This window comes from Triticum aestivum, chromosome 2A (genome assembly GCF_018294505.1).
Source record: "Triticum aestivum cultivar Chinese Spring chromosome 2A, IWGSC CS RefSeq v2.1, whole genome shotgun sequence".
Classification (NCBI taxonomy): domain Eukaryota; kingdom Viridiplantae; phylum Streptophyta; class Magnoliopsida; order Poales; family Poaceae; genus Triticum; species Triticum aestivum.
The window spans coordinates 390,142,000-390,161,201 of record NC_057797.1 but is presented as its reverse complement, the minus strand read 5'-3'; the positions used below and the strand labels follow the sequence as shown (position 1 = coordinate 390,161,201).

Genomic DNA, 19,202 nt, shown 5'->3' with positions numbered 1-19,202 from the left:
GGGCCAGTGCTCCCTCTGAGTGTTGGTCCGAACCGGGCAGCCTGCGGGGCCACCTCGGGGAAACTTGAGGGTTGGTTTTTACTCGTAGCTTGACCTATCTGAGTGTGCCCTAAGAATGAGATATGTGCAGCTCCTATCGGGATTTGTCGGCACATTCGGGCGGTGTTGCTGGTCTTGTTTTAACCTGTCGAAGTGTCTTGAATTACCGAGATACTGAGTTTGATCGGGACATCTTGGGAGGAGGTATATTCCTTCGTTGACCGTGAGAGCTTGTCATGGGCTAAGTTGGGACTCCCCTGCAGGGATTGAACTTTCGAAAGCCGTGTCCGCGGTTATGGGCAGATGGGAATTTGTTAATGTCCGGTTGTAGATAACTTGAACCTTAACTTAATTAAAATGAATCAACTGAGTGTGTTGCCGTGACGGCCTCTTCTCGACGGAGTCCGGGAAGTGGACACGGTGTTGGAGTAATGTTTGCGCAGGTTGCTCTCTAGTTTCTTGCTCGTGCTTTGCCTCCTCTTCTCGCTCTCCTTTGCGAATAAGTTAGCCACCATACTTGCTAGTCGCTTGCTGCAGCTCCACTCATATTTTTACCTTGCCTTACCTATAAGCTTAAATAGTCTTGATCGCGAGGGTGCGAGATTGCTGAGTCCCTGTGGCTCATAGATTACTATTACACCAGATGCAGGGCCCGATGGTTCCGCTCCAGGAGACGCGTATGAGCTCAAGTGGGAGTTCGACGAAGACTCTCAACGATACTATGTTTCCTTTCCCGACGATCAGTAGTGGTGCCCAGTTGGGGGTGATTGGGACCGTGTCGCATGTTGGGTTCTCTTTTATTTTTGCGCCGTAGTCGGGCCTTGAGTGTATGGATGATGTAATGTTATTTATGTACTTGATTGACGTGGCGAGTGTAAGCCAACTATGTTATCTCCCCTTTTATTATTACATTACATGGGATGTTTGTGAAGATTGCCTAACTTGCGACATATGCCTTCAATGCGATTATGTCTCTAAGTCGTGCCTCGACACGTGGGAGCTATAGTCGCATCGAGGGTGTTACAGCACACACAAAGAGTGAGAAGAATCAATGCAAAGACCTTAGCAAAACAAGATAAACAAGTAGAAAGCATACGTGGTAATTGCCACGAGAGAGATTGGACACCAAAGGTAGTACTGCCAGGTCGTGCTGTACTAAAATTTTAGTACCGCTCCTAGTCGCGGTAGTACCGTGTGAGGTCATGGTAGTACCGTGGCTTGGAGCGGTAGTATGAGCTTAGTGCCACAGCACATGCGGTAGTACCGCACCGGACGGGTGGTAGTATCGGACAAGCGGTAGTATCGCACAAGAGGTGCGGTAGTACCGCACCGCGTCAGATCGGAACCACTTTTGAATCTGAGAAGAACCGCGAAACCACGACGGTACTACGGTTGATCAAATCTACCACAGGACAACATATCAAGTATAATTTCTACGCAACATGACTCTCCTACACCCTACTCTTGCAAAGATTTGGCCTAAAATCGCAAGAACAACACGCATCTCCCCAAAAACCTAGAAGCGAAAGAACAACCAAGAAAGAGAGGGATTTAGGGAGAAACCTTGTTCCATGGCAAGAGGAAGTGGTGGGGAACGATCCCACCGGTCGTAATCCGAGGAGAGTGGCCGGAGACGGAGATCCATCGAGGACCTCCAGCGTCGTTCTTGAGCGAGAGAGAGGGAGAGACGGTGGGGAGAGAGACAAGTGAATGGGTATGGGGAGTTGGAACTCCCCTGCCCGAGTCATAACCCCCCACGCGCTCGTTAGCGCGGTAGTACCGCACTTCATTGCAGTAGTACCGCACATGAGCGGTAGTACCGCTCTCCCAGGCAACAGTAAAAAATTACTACCGCGCTAGGTGCGGTAGTATCGTGCACCCCATACGTGGTAGTACCATGGCTGACCGCGGTAGTACCGCGGGCTTAAGAAGTTGCATATTTCAAACAAGAAAAAGAGGTCTTCGTACCGAATCTTCAAGCCAACAAGACACCACACGAACATGCTCAACACAAAGAAAGGAAGGCAAGAGACAACAAGAAACAACCTCGAGAAACAACCTCTCCAAAGAGAGGACGATGGCCGGAGCCACCTATGTTTGAGTCAATTGGTATGGCACCGCGAAGAACTATCCTTGGGCCCATGACCAAAACTCGTCTTTGAAGCACAAGTACCATCAAAAATGGATAATGTGGAAGAGTTGATCAATTTATGCATAATGGGGGGAGGGAGAGTTCATTGAGAGAACAACACTCCCCCTATGTCCATGCCTACATCTAAACAAGACAACAAGTTGAGTATGGTGGGCTGTGCAAGGGTTCAAGCAACATTGCTCGAATCAATGATATTTAGCTCATGCCTTAACTCGTGAAATCTTGCTTCATCCAACGGCTTTGTGAAAATATCTGCAAGGTTATCATGAGTGTTGACGTAGTTGAGCTCGATCTCCCCTCGCCTAATGTGATCCTGGATGAAGTGATACTGAATCTCAATATGCTTCGTCTTGAAGTGTTGCATCGAGTTGAGAGAAATCTTGATGGCACTTTCATTTTCACACCAAAGAGGCACTTTGTCACAAATGACACCGTAATCCTTTAAAGTTTGCCTCATCCATAAGAGTTGTGCACAACAACTACCGGCAGCTACATACTCTGCTTCAGTGGACGAGAGAGACACACAACTTTGCTTTTTGGAAGACCAACTTACCAAAGAGCAACCAAGGAATTGGCACCCTCCGGAAGTGGACTTCCTATCCACTTTGTCTCCCGCCCAATCGGAGTCCGAATACCCTACAATCTTGAAGTTTGCTCCTCTTGGGTACCATAAGCCAAAGTTTAGGGTATGACCCAAATATCGAAAGATCCGCTTGACCGCCACAAAGTGACTTTCCTTAGGTGCGGCTTGACACCGTGCACAAATTCCCACACTCAACATGATATCCGGTCTAGATGCACAAAGGTAAAGCAAGGATCCAATCATGGAGCGATATACCTTTTGATCCACCACTTTACCATTGGGATCGATGTCAAGTTGGCACTTGGTGGGCATTGAAGTGGAAGCCGGCTTGACATCACTTAGCTTGAATCTCTTGAGCATGTCTTGAGTGTATTTGGCTTGGTTGATGAAGGTTCCTTCTCTTCTTTGCTTCACTTCGAACCCTAGAAAGAACTTCAACTCTCCCATGGAAGACATCTTGAACTTTCAGGTCATGAGAGCGGCGAATTCCTCATTGAAAGCTTTGTTAGGGGAACCAAAGATAATGTCATCAACATATAGTTGGCATACAAACAACTCCCCTTTGACCTTCTTAGTAAAAAGAGTGGGGTCGATTAGCCCAACTTCAAACCCACAATCTTGTAACAACTCGGTAAGGTGGTCATACCACACATGTGGGGCTTGTTTAAGCCCATAGAGTGCCTTATCGAGTTGATACACATGATCGGGAAAGTAGGGATCCTCGAACCCGGGGGTTGCTTGACATAGACCAACTCATTAATAGGACCATTAAGAAAAGCACTCTTCACATCCATTTGTTGCAACTTAAAGTTGTGATGAGAAGCATAAGCAATCAACAAACGAATGGATTCAAGGCGAGCAATGGGAGCAAAGGTTTCATCGTAGTCGATACCCTCGACTTGGGAGTAGCCTTGTGCCACCAATATTGCCTTGTTGCGAATGATGGTCCCATGAGCATCTAGCTTGTTCTTAAATATCCACTTGGTTCCAATGACATTGTGGTTCCCCGTTGGCCTTGGCACCAATCTCCACACCTTGTTGTACTCGAAGTTGTTGAGTTCTTCATGCATGGCATTAAGCCAATTCGGATCTTCGAGTGCTTCGTATACCTTTTGGGGTTCAACACAAGAGACAAACGTGTGATGTTCACAATAGTTTGCCAATTGTCTACGAGTGCTTACCCCCTTTTGAATGCTTCCAAGTACATTCTTCATGAGATGATCCTTGGTGGAGAGCTTGGAAGCAATCTTGGCGGCACGACGCTCCAATTCCTCCTCGGTGGTGAGTTGAGGAGCGGTCACTTGATCATCTTGAGCAACGTCTTGAACTTGTTCTTGATCTTGAACTTGCTCGGAGGAGAGAACTTGACCTTGGGCATCACTTGGTGTGTCAACACCATCTTGAGCATGATCTTGCCCTTAGTCTTGTTCATGAGGATGAGGGCCTTCACTTTGTTCTTCGGAAGCATGTGGGCCTTGGGTTGGTGATGGATCCACTTGAGTGGAGCATTGTCCTTCTCCTTCGGCCACAAGGGGTTCCTCAATGGGTAGGATAAAACCAACACCCATTCTTCTTATGGCTTGAGGAGGAATTTCATCACCTACATCACAAGTGCCACTTTGCTCCACTTGGGAGCCGTTATTCTCATCAAACTCCACGTTACACGTCTCCTCAATAAGACTCGTGGATTTATTGAGGACACGGTAAGCATGAGAGTTTGTAGCATAACCAACAAATATGCCCTCATAAGCTCTAGCCTCAAATTTAGACAACCGAACACCTTTCTTGAGAATGAAACACTTACACCCGAACACCCGAAAGTACTTGAGGTTAGGCTTGTTACCAGTGAGTATCTCATATGGAGTCTTGTTCAAGCCCTTACGGAGGTAGAGCCGATTGGATGCATGACATGCGGTGTTGATGGCTTTGGCCCAAAAGTTGTATGGAGACTTGAACTCCGCCATCATGGTCCTTGCTGCATCCATCAACGTCCGGTTCTTCCTCTCCACAACACCATTTTGTTGAGGGGTGTAGGGTGCGGAATATTGATGCTTGATCCCCTCATCACTAAGAAACTCATCCAAGGTGTAGTTCTTGAACTTAGTGTCGTTGTCACTTCTTATTTGTCAAGATCTTTGCATTGCGTTGACGTTGTGCTTCATTTGCAAAGTCAATGATGGTTTGTTGGGTCTCGCTCTTCCTCTTGAAGAAATACACCCAAGTATATCTTGAATAGTCATCCACAATCACCAAGCAATACTTCCTACCCCCAAGACTATCAAAGGATGGATGCCCAAAGAGATCCAAGTGAAGGAGCCACAAAGGCCTCTTCGAGTAAATGATAGTCGTAGGAGGGTGAGCCTTCTCATGAAGCTTTCCTTTGATACAAGCACTGCAAGCACGATCTTTAGCAAAACTAACATTCGTTAGTCCACGGACATGGTCACCCTTGAGAATACTTTGCAAAGATCTCATATTTACATGGGCCAAACGGCGATGCCAAAGCCATCCCACATCAACTTTAGCCATTAGGCATGTCGCGGTCTTAGTGGGTCGCTCCGAAAAGTTAATCACATATAGACCATTCTCGACATGCCCAACAAAGGCTACTTTAAGAGTCTTGCTCCACAAGAGGGCCACAGTATCAATATCAAAGAAAGTGGCAAAGCCCATGATTGCAAGTTGACGAATGGAAATTAAATTGTATGCAAGGGACTCAACAAGCATGACCTTCTCGGTCGTGAGATCATGAGAGATGACAACCTTTCCAAGTCCCAATACCTTAGAAGATGAGGCATCACCCCACTCGACATTGGTGGGCATAGATGGAATCTTGTGCACGTCCACCACCAAGTCCTTGCTTCCGGTCATATGATTTGTAGCTCCACTATCGAGCAACCATGATCCCCCACCGGAAGCAAACACCTACAAGAGATCAATGCTTGGTTTTAGGTACCCATTTTGTGGGTCCTTTGATGTTAGTAACAAGGGTCTTAGGAACCCCAATAGACCATTCAATGTACTCATGAGGAGAACCAACAAATTTGGCATAGACATGCCCATCACTAACACGACATAACACATAAGAAGGATTAAAGTCGGCGGCTTTGTTGGGAGGGGTGGCATTGCCCTTTTTGACACCGCCACCCTTCGCATTGTTCTTCTTCTCCTTGGAAGCACTCTCTCCCTCCTTCACAAAAGTTTGCTTGAGAGGAGGAGGTCGTTTGGTCTTGTTACCCTTCTTCTTGTTCTTGGGCTTGGGTGCGAACCCAATCCCCTCCTTGGCCACAACTTCCTTTTGATTTCTCAAAAGGTCGTTTAGGTTCTTCTCACCTTGTATGCATGACACAAGGCCTTTATCAAGTTGCTCCTTCAACTTAACATTCTCCTCAATAAGATGCACATTCTCACAACAAGGGTTAGTAGCATTTGCATTATCAATTAACACCATACGAGGAAATGTGGCTTTCTCCTTGGTTAGCTTCACTTGGAGTTGATCATGAGACTCCTTGAGGGTAGCATTAACACCCTTCAAGACTTTGTGAGCCTTGTCGAGAATGTAAAACTCCTCTTTGAGTCTAGCAAGATCAACCCCAAGATTTGCCTTCTCAGAGTTTAGCACACGAGAAACAACAAGCGCATTATCAAGATCTTTCTTTAATTTAGCATGATCATCGTTGTGAGACTCCTCAAGAGCCAAATGAAGACCACGCTCTTCCTCAAGAGCATTGGAAAGATCCGAAATCTCATCGGCATAGTCACGACTATGCCCCTCCATCTTAGAGACGGTATCTTCGTGAGCCTCGATCATGTCATTGGCTTCACCAAGTTGTTCCAAGAGAGCAACAAAGTGCTTCTTGGATTTACCCTTGAGTTTACCCATAAAGGCCTCAAACTCATTCACCTCCACATTAGTTCCCTCATGTTCATCAATGTTATCCGTCGAAGAAGGATGATTAATGATGGTAGTTTTGATGTTGGGGGTTACCTTATTGGTGGCTTTAGCCATGAGGCACTTGGTGGTGATGCTCTCATTGGGTGAATCGAAGAGAGACACCCGTGGAGTCATCGCAATGGCAATGGAGGCCATGGCAACCGACTCACCATCTTCATCGTCCTCATTGTACTCTTCTTGTACCACCAATGCCTTGGGAGGAGTCTTCTTGGTGAAGTTGCTCTTGTTGGGGAATGACTTGGCCTTGTCCTTTCGGATGAGCTTGCCACCATTGTCTTCCCTCTTCTCATAAGGGCACTCCGCAACAAAGTGGCTTACATTGCCACAATTGAAACAAGTCCTCACTCGTTGCTTTCCCTTTGCGCCACTTGAATTGTTCTTGTTGAAGTTGGGCCTTGAGTTCTCCTTGCTCCAAAATTGCCTTGAAGCAAGGGCCATGTGTTCATGATAGGCATACTTCGTATCTTCGAGGTTGCTCTCCTCTTCTTCCTCTTCATCCTCTTCCTCCATACTAACCTTGGCCTTTAGAGCAAGGTTGGGTTTCTTTACTCTTTGAGAGCGAAGTACCGCATTGTCGGCGGTCTTGTCCAAGATGCTCATAGCAACGAAATCATCCAACACATCACTTGAGGACAAGGTGTGGAAGTCCGGCCTTTGACGAATGACGGAGGACATGGCTTTGTGGTAGGGCATCATTGCCTTGAGGAATTTGCGCTTGATCCAATTGGCATCCGTGTCCTTACTTCCATGATCTAGGAGTGAGACCGCGAGTTTGGTTACCCTCCGATAGAGCTCACGAGGTTCTTCATCTTATTTCATTGCAAACTCATCAGCTTCATCTTGCACCACTTCATAGTTGGAGCGTTGAATGCTTGCGCTTCATCGGTAGAGGAAAACCACTTGGTGCCAAGCATCTTTGGCCAAGGAGTAGGGTCGGAGATGAGGAAGGTCATCGGGTGGGATAGCTTCTTGAATGATGAAGAGAGCATTCTCATTGAATTGATTATCCGCGGCTTCTCTTGGAGTGAAGTTGCTTCGGTCATGCGGATAGAAACCTTCTTCAATGATTCTCCAAATGTTAGTGTTCACATGATTTAAATGACGCTTAAAACGATAGACCCAAGAATCAAATTATACATTCTTCTCAATCTTAGGGGCCGGGCCGACATGATTCAAATGAGTGGAAGGGAGAGGTCCACCATAGACAAGTGGAGGTTCCACATGGGCAAAGATGTCGGTGCCACTTTTACCACTAGAAGGAAGGTTTTCTCGCTAGTAGCTTCCCCCTTGTCGGAGGTAGCATCCGTCACCTTGTTGGCAGGATCACCCACTTTCAACGGTGCGGTGGAAAGTTTAAGCCCTTCTAAGAATTCATTAAACATGCCTTTGACCTCGGTCGTCATGGAGGTTTTCAATGTGTCCAACGCCACATTGAACTCCTCACAAGAGATCGTGGTTCCCCCATCTCCCGTAGAAGATACCGGATTTGCACCAGAGTGGTCCTCCTCACCTTCTACGACGTCAACCATACTCTTCGGACGGTAAAGTCCTTAATAAAGAGATGAGGCTCTAATACCAATTGAAAGGATCGATATAGTTGACTAGAGGGGGGGTGAATAGGCAACTAACAATTTTTAGCTTTTCTTTAACAATTTAAACTTTGCATCAAAGTAGGTTTTCTAGATATGCAACTAAGTGAGCAACCTATATGATGCAACAATGATAAGTACACAAGCAAGCAAGAGATATATCACAAATAAGCTTGCACAAGTAAAGGCACGAGATAACCAAGAGTGAAGCCGGTGGAGACGAGGATGTGTTACCGAAGTTCCTTCCCTTTGAAGGGAAGTACGTCTCCGTTGGAGCGGTGTGGAGACACAATGCTCCCCAAGATGCCACTAGGGCCACCGTATTCTCCTCACGCCCTCACACAATGCGAGATGCTGTGATTCCACTATTGGTGCCCTTGGAGAAGGCGACCAAACCTTTACAAACAAGGTTAGGGCAATCTCCACAACTTAATTGGAGGCTCCCAGCGACACCATGAAACTTCACCACAATGGACTATGGCTCCGCGGTGACCTCAACCGTCTAGGGTGCTCAAACACCCAAGAGTAACAAGATTCACAAGGGATTAGTGGGAGGAATTAAATTTCTCTTGGTGGAAGTGTAGATCAGGGCCTTCTCAACCACTCCCGAGCAAATCAACAAGTTTGATTGGCTAGGGAGTGAGATCGGGCGGAAATGGAGCTTGGAGCAACAATGGAGCTTAGGATTGGAAGAGGTGGTCAATTAGAGGAAGAAGACACCCCTTATATAGTTGTGGACAAAATCCAACCGTTATCCACCTAACCAGCCCGTGACTTGCGGTACTACCGCCCCTGACCAGCGGTACTACCGTAAGGCCATGCGGTACTTCTGCCCCTGACCAGCGGTACTACCGCAAGGCCATGCGGCACTACCGTGAGGGACCGCGGTACTACCGCAGCAGCAGCAGGAGCTAGGACAGACCTGTAGCACAACAGCTGAGGGCGGTACTACCGCTCCCCCTTGCGGTACTACCGCAAGGCAGGAAACTCCTAGCCTGGGAAGAGCGCGGATGAATAAAAATACATCCGTGCCTACTTCCGCTGGAAAACAGACGATGCAAAAATCTGACACAGTACTACCGCCTGGCAGCTGAGCCAGGCCGCGCGCGGTACTACCGCGGAGGCGCGGATGTAAAAAATTACATCCGCCCCTACTACCGCGAAGAAGCGGCACTTGGCCTGGGGGCCACGGTACTACGGCTCCGGAGGAGCGGTACTACCGTGGGCTCCTGCGGTACTACCGCGCCGAAGTACGGTACTACCGCTGGTGCCTGCGGTACTACCGCTCCAGGGAGCAGTACTACCGCAAGCCCATCATCAGCAACCAGGACAAAGCAAAGAGGATAAACGGAGGATGCTCCAATGCGTATGGGAAAGGTGGAGACAAGGAAGAAAACGTGTACGTGATGATTCCACCCGAACCTTTCCGACACGGACCCCCTCTTAATAGTACGGCTTTCCTACGACTCAAATTCACCAAAAAGAAACGTAGAAAAACACCGTCTTCAATAGTCTTCGAGGGGCACCAAACCGTCTTGTGCCTAGCGATGAAACGTCTGGGAAACTCAAGGCACACCATGAGTCCGCAAAAGCATTGTCATCAATCACCAAAACACCTTAGGGATAAATATGCCCTTACAACTGTGAAGCAGAACATACGCACAGATCAACATCACATAAGTTTCCCATGATTTTTTTCTTACTCCTGGTGTTATGCGCTGCCTCTCGACAACTTTCCTCTTTTGCTAGTGAAGCCTTGTATACCCTTATGACATAACTTGTGGTAGGCCAGATATGAACGGTTTTCACATTTGTCTCTTCGCAAGTGGTATTGAGGCGAGTGGTTCCTATTCCTACGCCAATGAAGCTGCCGACTCCTCGCCCCCCCCCCCTCTCATCGCTCTGGCGGCGGCGGCTGGGCGGGGGAGTCCGCTCTCTTCTGTACAATGTCTAGGTATAGGATTAGTTTTTCGGATGACGATGCTTAGTCGGTGCCTATGTTGTCATCATGAATAAAAGTTTTTGGGCCATTTCCTTGTAGCCAGGTGAGGCGTTCAAGACGACGGCGGAGGTCTTGCTCGGGGGGTCATGTTTCTTCGACTTTTGTCCTCATCACGTCGGGTGTCATGGCAGAGCTAGAAGTGCTTGTGTTGCAGGTGGTTGGCATTGCGGGCCGACATCATCCGCGAGATGGTTTTGGAGCCTCTCGGTGGCGTCACCGTTCGAGACCTTCAGGGTCGCGATTCAAGCAGTGTGGACATTTGCTTCGGCTGACAACCCACAACAAGTGTAGCACCGTTCGCGGGTGGCACCTGTTCAGAGGCTCACAATGCAGCTTTGCTGATATGGCCTTCTCTTGGATTTTGCCTTAGTGGAGACTGTTTCTTCTCTTTGTCAAACACTTCATCGACAGCGGTGGTTGAAGTTTTTCAGTCAATGTGTTGGCGATTGCAGGGGTGAATAAGGATTTTTCTGCAAATTTACTTTGTTGGGAGTACTTTATGTACTTTCGAAAATCCTTTTCTGAGACCGGGCTCATCTGCACCCGTGTTGAATAAAAAATCAAAACAAATACTAGAACTTTTTTTAAAAAAATTCCATTTTCCCCATGGTAGAAAATTTGATGCGTGAGGCCCGCTCCAATTTTCAAATCATTTGGACAAATGAGCAACTCTCGGCAAAAAAGACAAATTTAGGGTTTGTAAAATAGTTTATTGTTCATGTACGGTTTTGATCCGATTTGTCTTTTTTGCTGAGAGCTACTCACATGTCCAAATGAGCTATAATTTGGAGCGAACCTCACGCAATAAATTTTCTACCATGGAAAAAATTAGATCTTTTTAGATTTTTCTAGTATTTTTTGTGAATTTTTTTCTGATCGGGTGCAGATGAGCCTGGGCACTGAATCGCTGCACGTCCTATCTCTTTGCATTTCTCAGCAAGATGCTACATTTGCTGTAATTTTGTTGATATTATTGATATAAATTTAGTATTTCTCCTAGAAGAAAACTTGCGTTGCATCATCCACCCACCTAAATTCAACTCTGGATGATTAGGATGTTGATCTTTGTGTTGTGTTGTAACAGTGCACGTGGTGTTCTGTGTTTTCTATCTTCCTGTTTTCGGCAAGATGTATTGTACCTCGGCACTTAAGATTTTCGATCATGTTTTCCTTATAAACTGGATCAAACTCTTTTTGAAATGAAATCATATCCCAATGGAAATTTCTCCTCTGTCCAAACAGTTCCAATGTAGAAAAAAGATACTCCCTCAGAGCTTTGGATATGGTAATATGGACTATATACGGATTGAAATAAGTGAACAAACACGATAAAACATATCTATATGCATCCAATCAAGATAAGTGTTAGAACATCTTATATTTGTGAACCAAGGGAGTAAATATAATGCCCCTTAAATCAAGCTGTACAAACAGCAAAGATCAGATAAGATGACAGTGTTTCCTACAAAGAATGTGCAGCAAACTCAAATACTCTCTCTATATCGAAATATAAGATGCTTTTTGACACTACCATAATGTCAAAAAACGTCTTATATTTTGATACGGAGGGAGTATAAACTAACTTTTAGAGACCTGCCTGAGCCTGACCAAACATTTCAGGGAAATGGCGCCCAGCCCAAACTTTCATGAGGGGCACAAGATGAGTTTTTCCCCACGAAATACAACGAGCACCAGGCGCATGCATCGCAATTATTCTGTCCTAAAAACATCACAAATATTCACAAAGCATACATCTTCTCAAACAACCCAAGATACAAAACAAATTACACAGAGAGATTGGTGAACTCATTCATGCAAGAAAAACACGAGTGGTCGAAAGGCTCATCGGAGCTGTACACAGTTAAATCCTCTGATCCATTGGTTAATCCTTAATGCTGCCTGGTCTGCCGAAATCAGAGGTGCCAAAACCATTGGAGCTTCTGCCATACCGTGAAGGGTCTGAATCATCGGATCTCCTGGGGAACCGACCACTTCTGCTGTTGCCTTCTTCAAATTCGCCAAATCCACCCAGGCGATTGAAGCTAGACCTGCCAAAACCATCAGAAGGTTGAGGACCTCGCCAAGAATCTCCGAACCCGCTGGACCTGCCAAAGCCATTGGAAGGTTGAGAAGGTCGTCGAGAATCCCCGAACCCGCCACGGTATCTTGAACCCGCATCCCTGGACCACCCAGTACGATTAGGGGTACCGCCAAAGCTGTCAAAATCACCAAAGCCACGGGAGTGGCGTTCGCCAAAGCCACCGCCGTGGCTGAAAGAGGAACCACCACTTCTTCTGGTTCCAACTGATCTAGAGCGAGTGTCTCTCATAACATTAAACAGGTCTGCAGCTTCATCTGTAGCTGCAACCTTGGGAAGCTACACACCACAAAAAGAAATCAGCCAATGAGTTAATATTTCACATCAGTACTAACATGAAACCATGGTTTACCTCTGTGAACCTGCATCCTATATCCTGCTCGATGACCTTTACAGTTCTACTTTGTTCATATGTGTACATTAGAATGGCAATGCCTTTCTTCCCTGCCCGTGCAGTTCGTCCAGATCTGTGAACAAATAACTCTGACGAGTTTGGGATTTCGTAGTGTACCACCTGAAAGATAGCAACATGATATTCCAAGTTATGCTAACATGCACATCAAACGCCCAGAGCAATCATATTTTTGGGTGCGAAGAGGTTCTTGTGCTGTTCATATCCATAGGGAATATCTCAAGCCACTTACTAGATCAACATTGGGTATGTCTAATCCACGGGCTGCAACATCAGTTGCTACAAGGATGTTAAAGCGGCCATCTCGAAATCCTGAGAGTGTCCTTTCTCTCTGATTTTGTGAGATATCTCCATGCAGCGCCTGACATGCATAACTCCTGCCCATGGCATATGCCAATCTATCTGCTTCTCGTTTAGTTTGAGTAAATATAATGCACTTCCCACCATCAGCATGCTCCTACAGAAAAGTGAAAAGGAAGCAGTATTACGTAGAGTTGCTGACAATGCCAACCATAAAACACACATACAGTCAGGAGAATGCTCACTTTAATCAATGGACCAAGAATCGAGGACTTCCCATAGTTCTCAGATACAATTGAATAAAGAGAGATTCCTTCAGGTAATTTCTGTTCTGAGTCACCAACCTGAGAAAAAACATAATTGCCAAATAATTCCCCTAAAATTCTAACCCAGATGCTAAACTGACGAAGAAAAGCAAGTGAAGAACAAAATATACTAATATACACATGTACTGATGTGCATAATATATAAACTAGCAAGGGATTCATGCAAAATGTAGGATAATTCCCAGCACAAAGATTAAAGGTCTTATAGCAAATAAGACAAAAAAGTCACTCACAAGGTCAATTATGACTGGATCTTTTAAGTACTGGTTTGTAAGTTTTCTGATCCAACTAGGCATTGTTGCAGAGAACAGCATACTTTGTCGGTTTTGTGGCAGCTTCTCCATGATCACCTCAACAGCTTCATCAAAACCCACAGCCAGCATCTGATCAGCTTCATCCAGAACCACAAATTGGATTTCTGATAAGTTTAGAACACCTCTTCTCAAAAGATCAATAACACGCCCTGGAGTTCCAACCACAACGTCAACACCATAATTAAGAGTTCTCATTTGCTGACTGATGGGAACACCTCCATACACACAAAGAGTGTCTAATGGAGCAGATTCCTTAAATTCCTTCTCAACTTGTCGAGCGAGTTCTCGAGTAGGTGCCAAGATGATGGCTAAAGGATTTCTACCACTTCTGCATGCAGCAGACTATACAATTGTTACCATAAATCATATATGTGCAGTAGCTAGATAAGAACAGTTCTAAAGTAGAAAGAGAACCTTACCCATTCTTTTCATTGTGACGAAGAATCCTGTCCATGATAGGAATGCCAAAAGCCAAGGTTTTTCCAGTTCCAGTTCGAGCACGGCCAATCATGTCTTTACCTTGCATTGCTGGTTCAAGAACAGCTCTCTGCACAGAAGCACAGGGTAAAACCATCACTGTAGCAACAGAAGAACTAGGCTAGCATAGCAAAACAATGTAAATAATAGCATCTTGCCAATTGACATGACACAGATAAATAGGTATACACATGAAGCTCATCGAAATCCTAATCTTGCACATTACCTAGTGATGTCAATATGTCATGAGAGATCTTTCAAATTTATTGTTCATTTGTTCACAGGAAATAACATTAATTTTCCTTGTAAAGATGGCACATTTGTTCTTCTGAGAAATAACAAGGTTGATCCTGTACCGTTTGCCACAGTAACTGGTCAACCAGCAGATGCAATACAAGGCCACATTGCCGACGGATCCAGAAATAAGGACAGCAAGGCAAACTAGCAAGCTTGCTCTACATGGTCATATTAGTCATATCAAATTCGGTATGGAGTTTTATTTTCCTTCTTTGAAGCAATTTTTTCCTCTTTCATAATAATCATATGGATTTTTTTTGGGGGGGGGGGGGGGGGGGGGGTAAAACTAGAGGAACTTAGTACTCCCTCTGTCCGAAAAAGCTTGTCCCCCAAATGGATGTATCTAGCACCAAGTTAGTGCTAGATGTACCATTTGAGGGACAAGCTTGGGACAAGTTTTTTTGGACGGAGGGAGTATTCAGTGAGTCATCAGGCAGCCATATAAAACTGCTGCTGCATTAGCTATGCACCAAATAGTTCTGACCACATTCCACGGGTACTTGCAAAATTCAGTGATTTGTGATTTCCTTTCTTATTTGTCAATATTGTGAAGCTACATGTCTAAGAGAAAAAACATGGTTGGAATCAATAGACCACTTGCTAAATTATCATAGCAGCACTGTTCAACAAATTTTAACCCGTCAGTTCGAAGCAACATTTCAGCGGATTTGTTGCCGACGTGAAGCTAAACCTCCTCTTGTGTCCATGTTTGCAAATAATTGAGTACGACGCAAAGTAAACCAGCGCACATCATACAAATGGGAACCAGCTTGCTAAATGGAATTCAACTGAAAAATATCACGAACAACTGGGAGCATCATGACTCGTATCTAATGATTCCACGAGCTGCAGAACAGACGCAATTAAGCAAAACACTGGGACTGAAGCTTCGAATTCTAATGCGCAAAAGGCGCTACCTGGATGGGGAAGAGCCTGGTGATGCCCCGCGTGGCGAGTCTCTCCACGATCTGCGGCGAGATCCCCAGCCTCGCGACCTCCAGCCCGTCATCCCCCGCTGCCGCGCCGGACTCCGAGACCGTCCCGGGCCACGGAGCGGGGGTAGTGGACCTGAACCCCAGGGGTCCCGGAGAGGCGTGGAACGCTCGCTGCCTCGGTGGCTCCAGCGGCTGCGGCGCGGGGAGGCGACATGGCTGGGGAGAGCCGGCCGGCGGAGGAGAGAGAAGCGCCGAGAGGAGCGCTCTCTGCGGACGCGCCGGCGAAGAGGAGGCAGAGAGCGCGCGGCGGAGCAGCGAGTTCATGGCGACGGTTAAGATGAGACGTCCTCGTGCTGGTGTTGGAAGGTGGAGCCGAGACCTCGGAACACTTTTTTTGCGAGGGACGGAGGACGACGACGGTATCTTCTCTTTTTTTTTTCCCTGGTCTAGCCCGTGAATTGGACTGGGCTGTAAGATCAGCACGCTAGCGGATCGGCCCAGAATGTAGTCGATATCTTTTTCCAAGGTCCGTTCCTAAATACAAGTCCTTAAAGGATTCTAAAAATATATAAGTCTTCTAAAAATACTAGCAAATATGCCCGTGCGTTGCAACGGGAGAAAAACTATCAAATTATGCAGGAGTGGTAGATAATGGCTATTAAAATGCCAAGGTGAGATAAGGGCTTCTAAAATGTCAATTCAAAAACCATGTCTAAGTGATGTCATGATGAGATAAGCGTCTTTTGAAAAGTCATTTCAAAAAACAAAAAATGTGATGGTTTAACCATAATTTGATTTCCTAAGGCGCAAACTGCATTGATGGACCCTGCCTAAGCTAGACTGATGAATGATGTATATCATCTTGACCTAACGTAGCGGTGGTTGTCATAACAATTACTGTGGTACCAGAATAAACATAGCTATGTATGGAGGCAAAATAGACATTTAGTTATTTTTATATAGTTTACAAAAACTAACCCATAGAAAGTTGTGTCAATATTTTTTGGGTTCAGCGTTGTACGAAACATGGAAGCCTTTTTTTACCCGATGTGAAGGATTAAATAAAATCATAAATCGACCTCTAGAGATCCCTTATTAAAACTTCTATGCAGGCGATGTTTGATTTTATTCATCATTTACGGGACTGTTTTAATTTTGGAAACATTTCAAAAAAATCATGTATATTTTTTTTCTAATTCCAGAATGTGTTTTGAATACTGGATTTTTTAAATCATGTTTTTTTCATGAACATCTATTTGATATTGTGATTTATTTTTCTATGATATGCGAATTTTTTTTGAAATCATGGACAATTTAGGATTTCTCAATAAAACTCGCAGCTTTTTGAAATTTGGTTCTTTTAAAAATCCCGAATGAATTTAAAGAATGAAAAAAAAGGAATTAAAAAAGTAAAAAGCAAAAAACGAAATAGAAAACAGGGCGCCACCAGCCACATATGGGCCGGGCCATTAGCACGTGCAGGAGGAGGAGGCGCGGCATGTACATTTTTTTCTAGTTCAGACTATGTTTGGAATACTGGATTATTTTTAAAAAAACATGATTTTTTATTTCTTGAACATCGATTTGATATTCCGATTTTTTTATGGTATGCAAACAATATTTTGAAATCATGAATATTTTATGACTTCTCAATAAAGCTCGCAACTTTTCGAAATTTATTTCAAAATCCTGAATTAACTTAAAGAAGAAAAAATAAAAACATAAATAAGAAAGTGAAAAGCAAAAAAGAGAATAGAAAACAGGGCCCACCACCAGCCAATTATGGGCCGGCCCATTAGCGCGTGCAGGAGGAGGAGGCGCGCCATGTACATTTTTTTCTAGTTCCAGACTATGTTTGGAATACTGGATTATTTTTTAAAAAAATATGATTTTTTATTTCATGAACATCTATTTGGTATTCCGATTTTTTTTCTATGATATGCAAACAATATTTTGAAATCATGAATATTTTATGACTTCTCAATAAAGCTCGCAACTTTTCGAAATTTGATTCTTTTCAAAATCCGTAATTAATTTAAAGAAGAAAAAATAAAAACAGAAATAAGAAAGTAAAAAGCAAAAATGAGAATAGAAAACAGGGCCCACCACCAGCCAATTATGGGCCTGCCCATTAGCGCCTGCAGGAGGAGGAGGCGCGCCAGGTACATTTTTTTCTAGTTCCAGACTATGTTTGGAATACTGGATTATTTTTTTAAAAAACATGGTTTTTTATTTCATGAACATCTATTTGATATTCCGTTTTTTTTCTATGATATGCAAACAATATTTTGAAAACATGAATATTTTTATGACTTCTCAATAAATCTCTCAACTTTTCGAGATTTGATTCTTTTCAAAATCCTGAACTAATTTAAAGAAGAATAAATGAAACAGAAATAAGAAAGTAAAAAGCAAAAAAGAGAATAGAAAACAGGGCCCACCACCAGCCAATATGGGCCGGCCTATTAGCGCGTGCGGGTGGAAGACCTGCGCTTCCTACGGAGCCAAAAAGGAGGAAAAGGTGTAGGAACCAGGGATCGAACGCTGGTCTCCCGCGTGCTAGGCGAAAGCCTTGGCCATTGGGCTACCTGTGATCTTTTGTTGTATGAGTGTATCATCCTATAAGAATTAAGTCGGCGGTGATTTTGAAATAAATCCGAATCATTTTACATATGGATGGCATAGTGGGTAATTTATGCGAACTTCGAGGGCGATTTCTATGACGGACGACCAGAAACACTATTTACTTTATTAGTAGGTAAAGATATAAGTCTTCTAATAGGTACTAGCACATATGCCCGTGCGTTGCAACGGGAGATATTTTTTTTTCAAGAAGCAACGAGAGAGATGAATTATGTGTTCACCAAAAACAGTATTCATAATGGTGGGACGACAGAGCGAGGAGTTGTGGTCTTCTCGCGAGTCATGTTTGTCCCGCGAGATCTTGATAGTGGTGGCTTTAGTCGGCATGACGGCGACCACCCAACTCGTGTTTTTTACCTTCAGGTTCACCTTTGTGTCAGGGTTGTGGCTGTCTCATTTGGTAGCTGCGCAGCGACCTTCGGGGCACGCTTGCTTCGACTACTCTCCCCTACGATAATGTAACCATATTGATTACTAATTGCAACGCATAAATCCTGTTTTATTAGCATAATCTACACATAACCAGGCAGTCCCTTCTTTATCAGGGTTTATTATCTTTAATATTTCAACACTCACATGCCCCACAGATCTTCTTAATTAGAGTCAATCCGGCATATTCTCTTTTATTGGCACGTACCCACAATATATTTCAATTATAGCCAACAAGCATATTCTCTTTTATCGTCAAATAGCGCGGGGGATGTACAACAGTTCATATCTAGACCCACCCATTGGCAGGCATCAAAAAGACCTATGTTTGTAAGGCACGATATAAATTTACAAAAATGACGTGTTGAAAGATCGAATTCACGACCTAAAAAAATCAACCACAGTCTGCTAGCCACTCGAATAATGGGTCCTGCTAACCAATGTCCAGCCCGAATGTTTAAGAATATGCTATAGCGTCAGATTAAAAACAATTTTTGTTTCTGAATTTTTCCAAAAATAAATTAATATTTATGAATTGCCGAATATTTTTGGAAACATGAACAATTTTTGAAACCCCGGACAATTTTAAAAAATACGAACCAATTTCTTGAAAATTTTGTTCATTTTTGGAAGACATTGTTTGAAATAGGT

General features: G+C 44.4%; 1 protein-coding gene across 1 annotated transcript; it reads right to left on the bottom strand.

The window, feature by feature from the left end:
• Positions 1-11,934: 11,934 nt before the first annotated feature.
• Positions 11,935-15,890, bottom strand: LOC123188768 (DEAD-box ATP-dependent RNA helicase 53). Its single transcript, XM_044601010.1, has 7 exons — positions 15,462-15,890; positions 14,190-14,317; positions 13,690-14,098; positions 13,376-13,474; positions 13,063-13,287; positions 12,771-12,932; positions 11,935-12,697 (listed from the first exon to the last, which is right to left on the bottom strand). The coding sequence occupies exons 1-7, from the start codon at positions 15,801-15,803 to the stop codon at positions 12,203-12,205; spliced, it is 1,860 nt and encodes a 619-aa protein (XP_044456945.1). The 5' UTR covers positions 15,804-15,890; the 3' UTR covers positions 11,935-12,202.
• Positions 15,891-19,202: the final 3,312 nt, after the last annotated feature.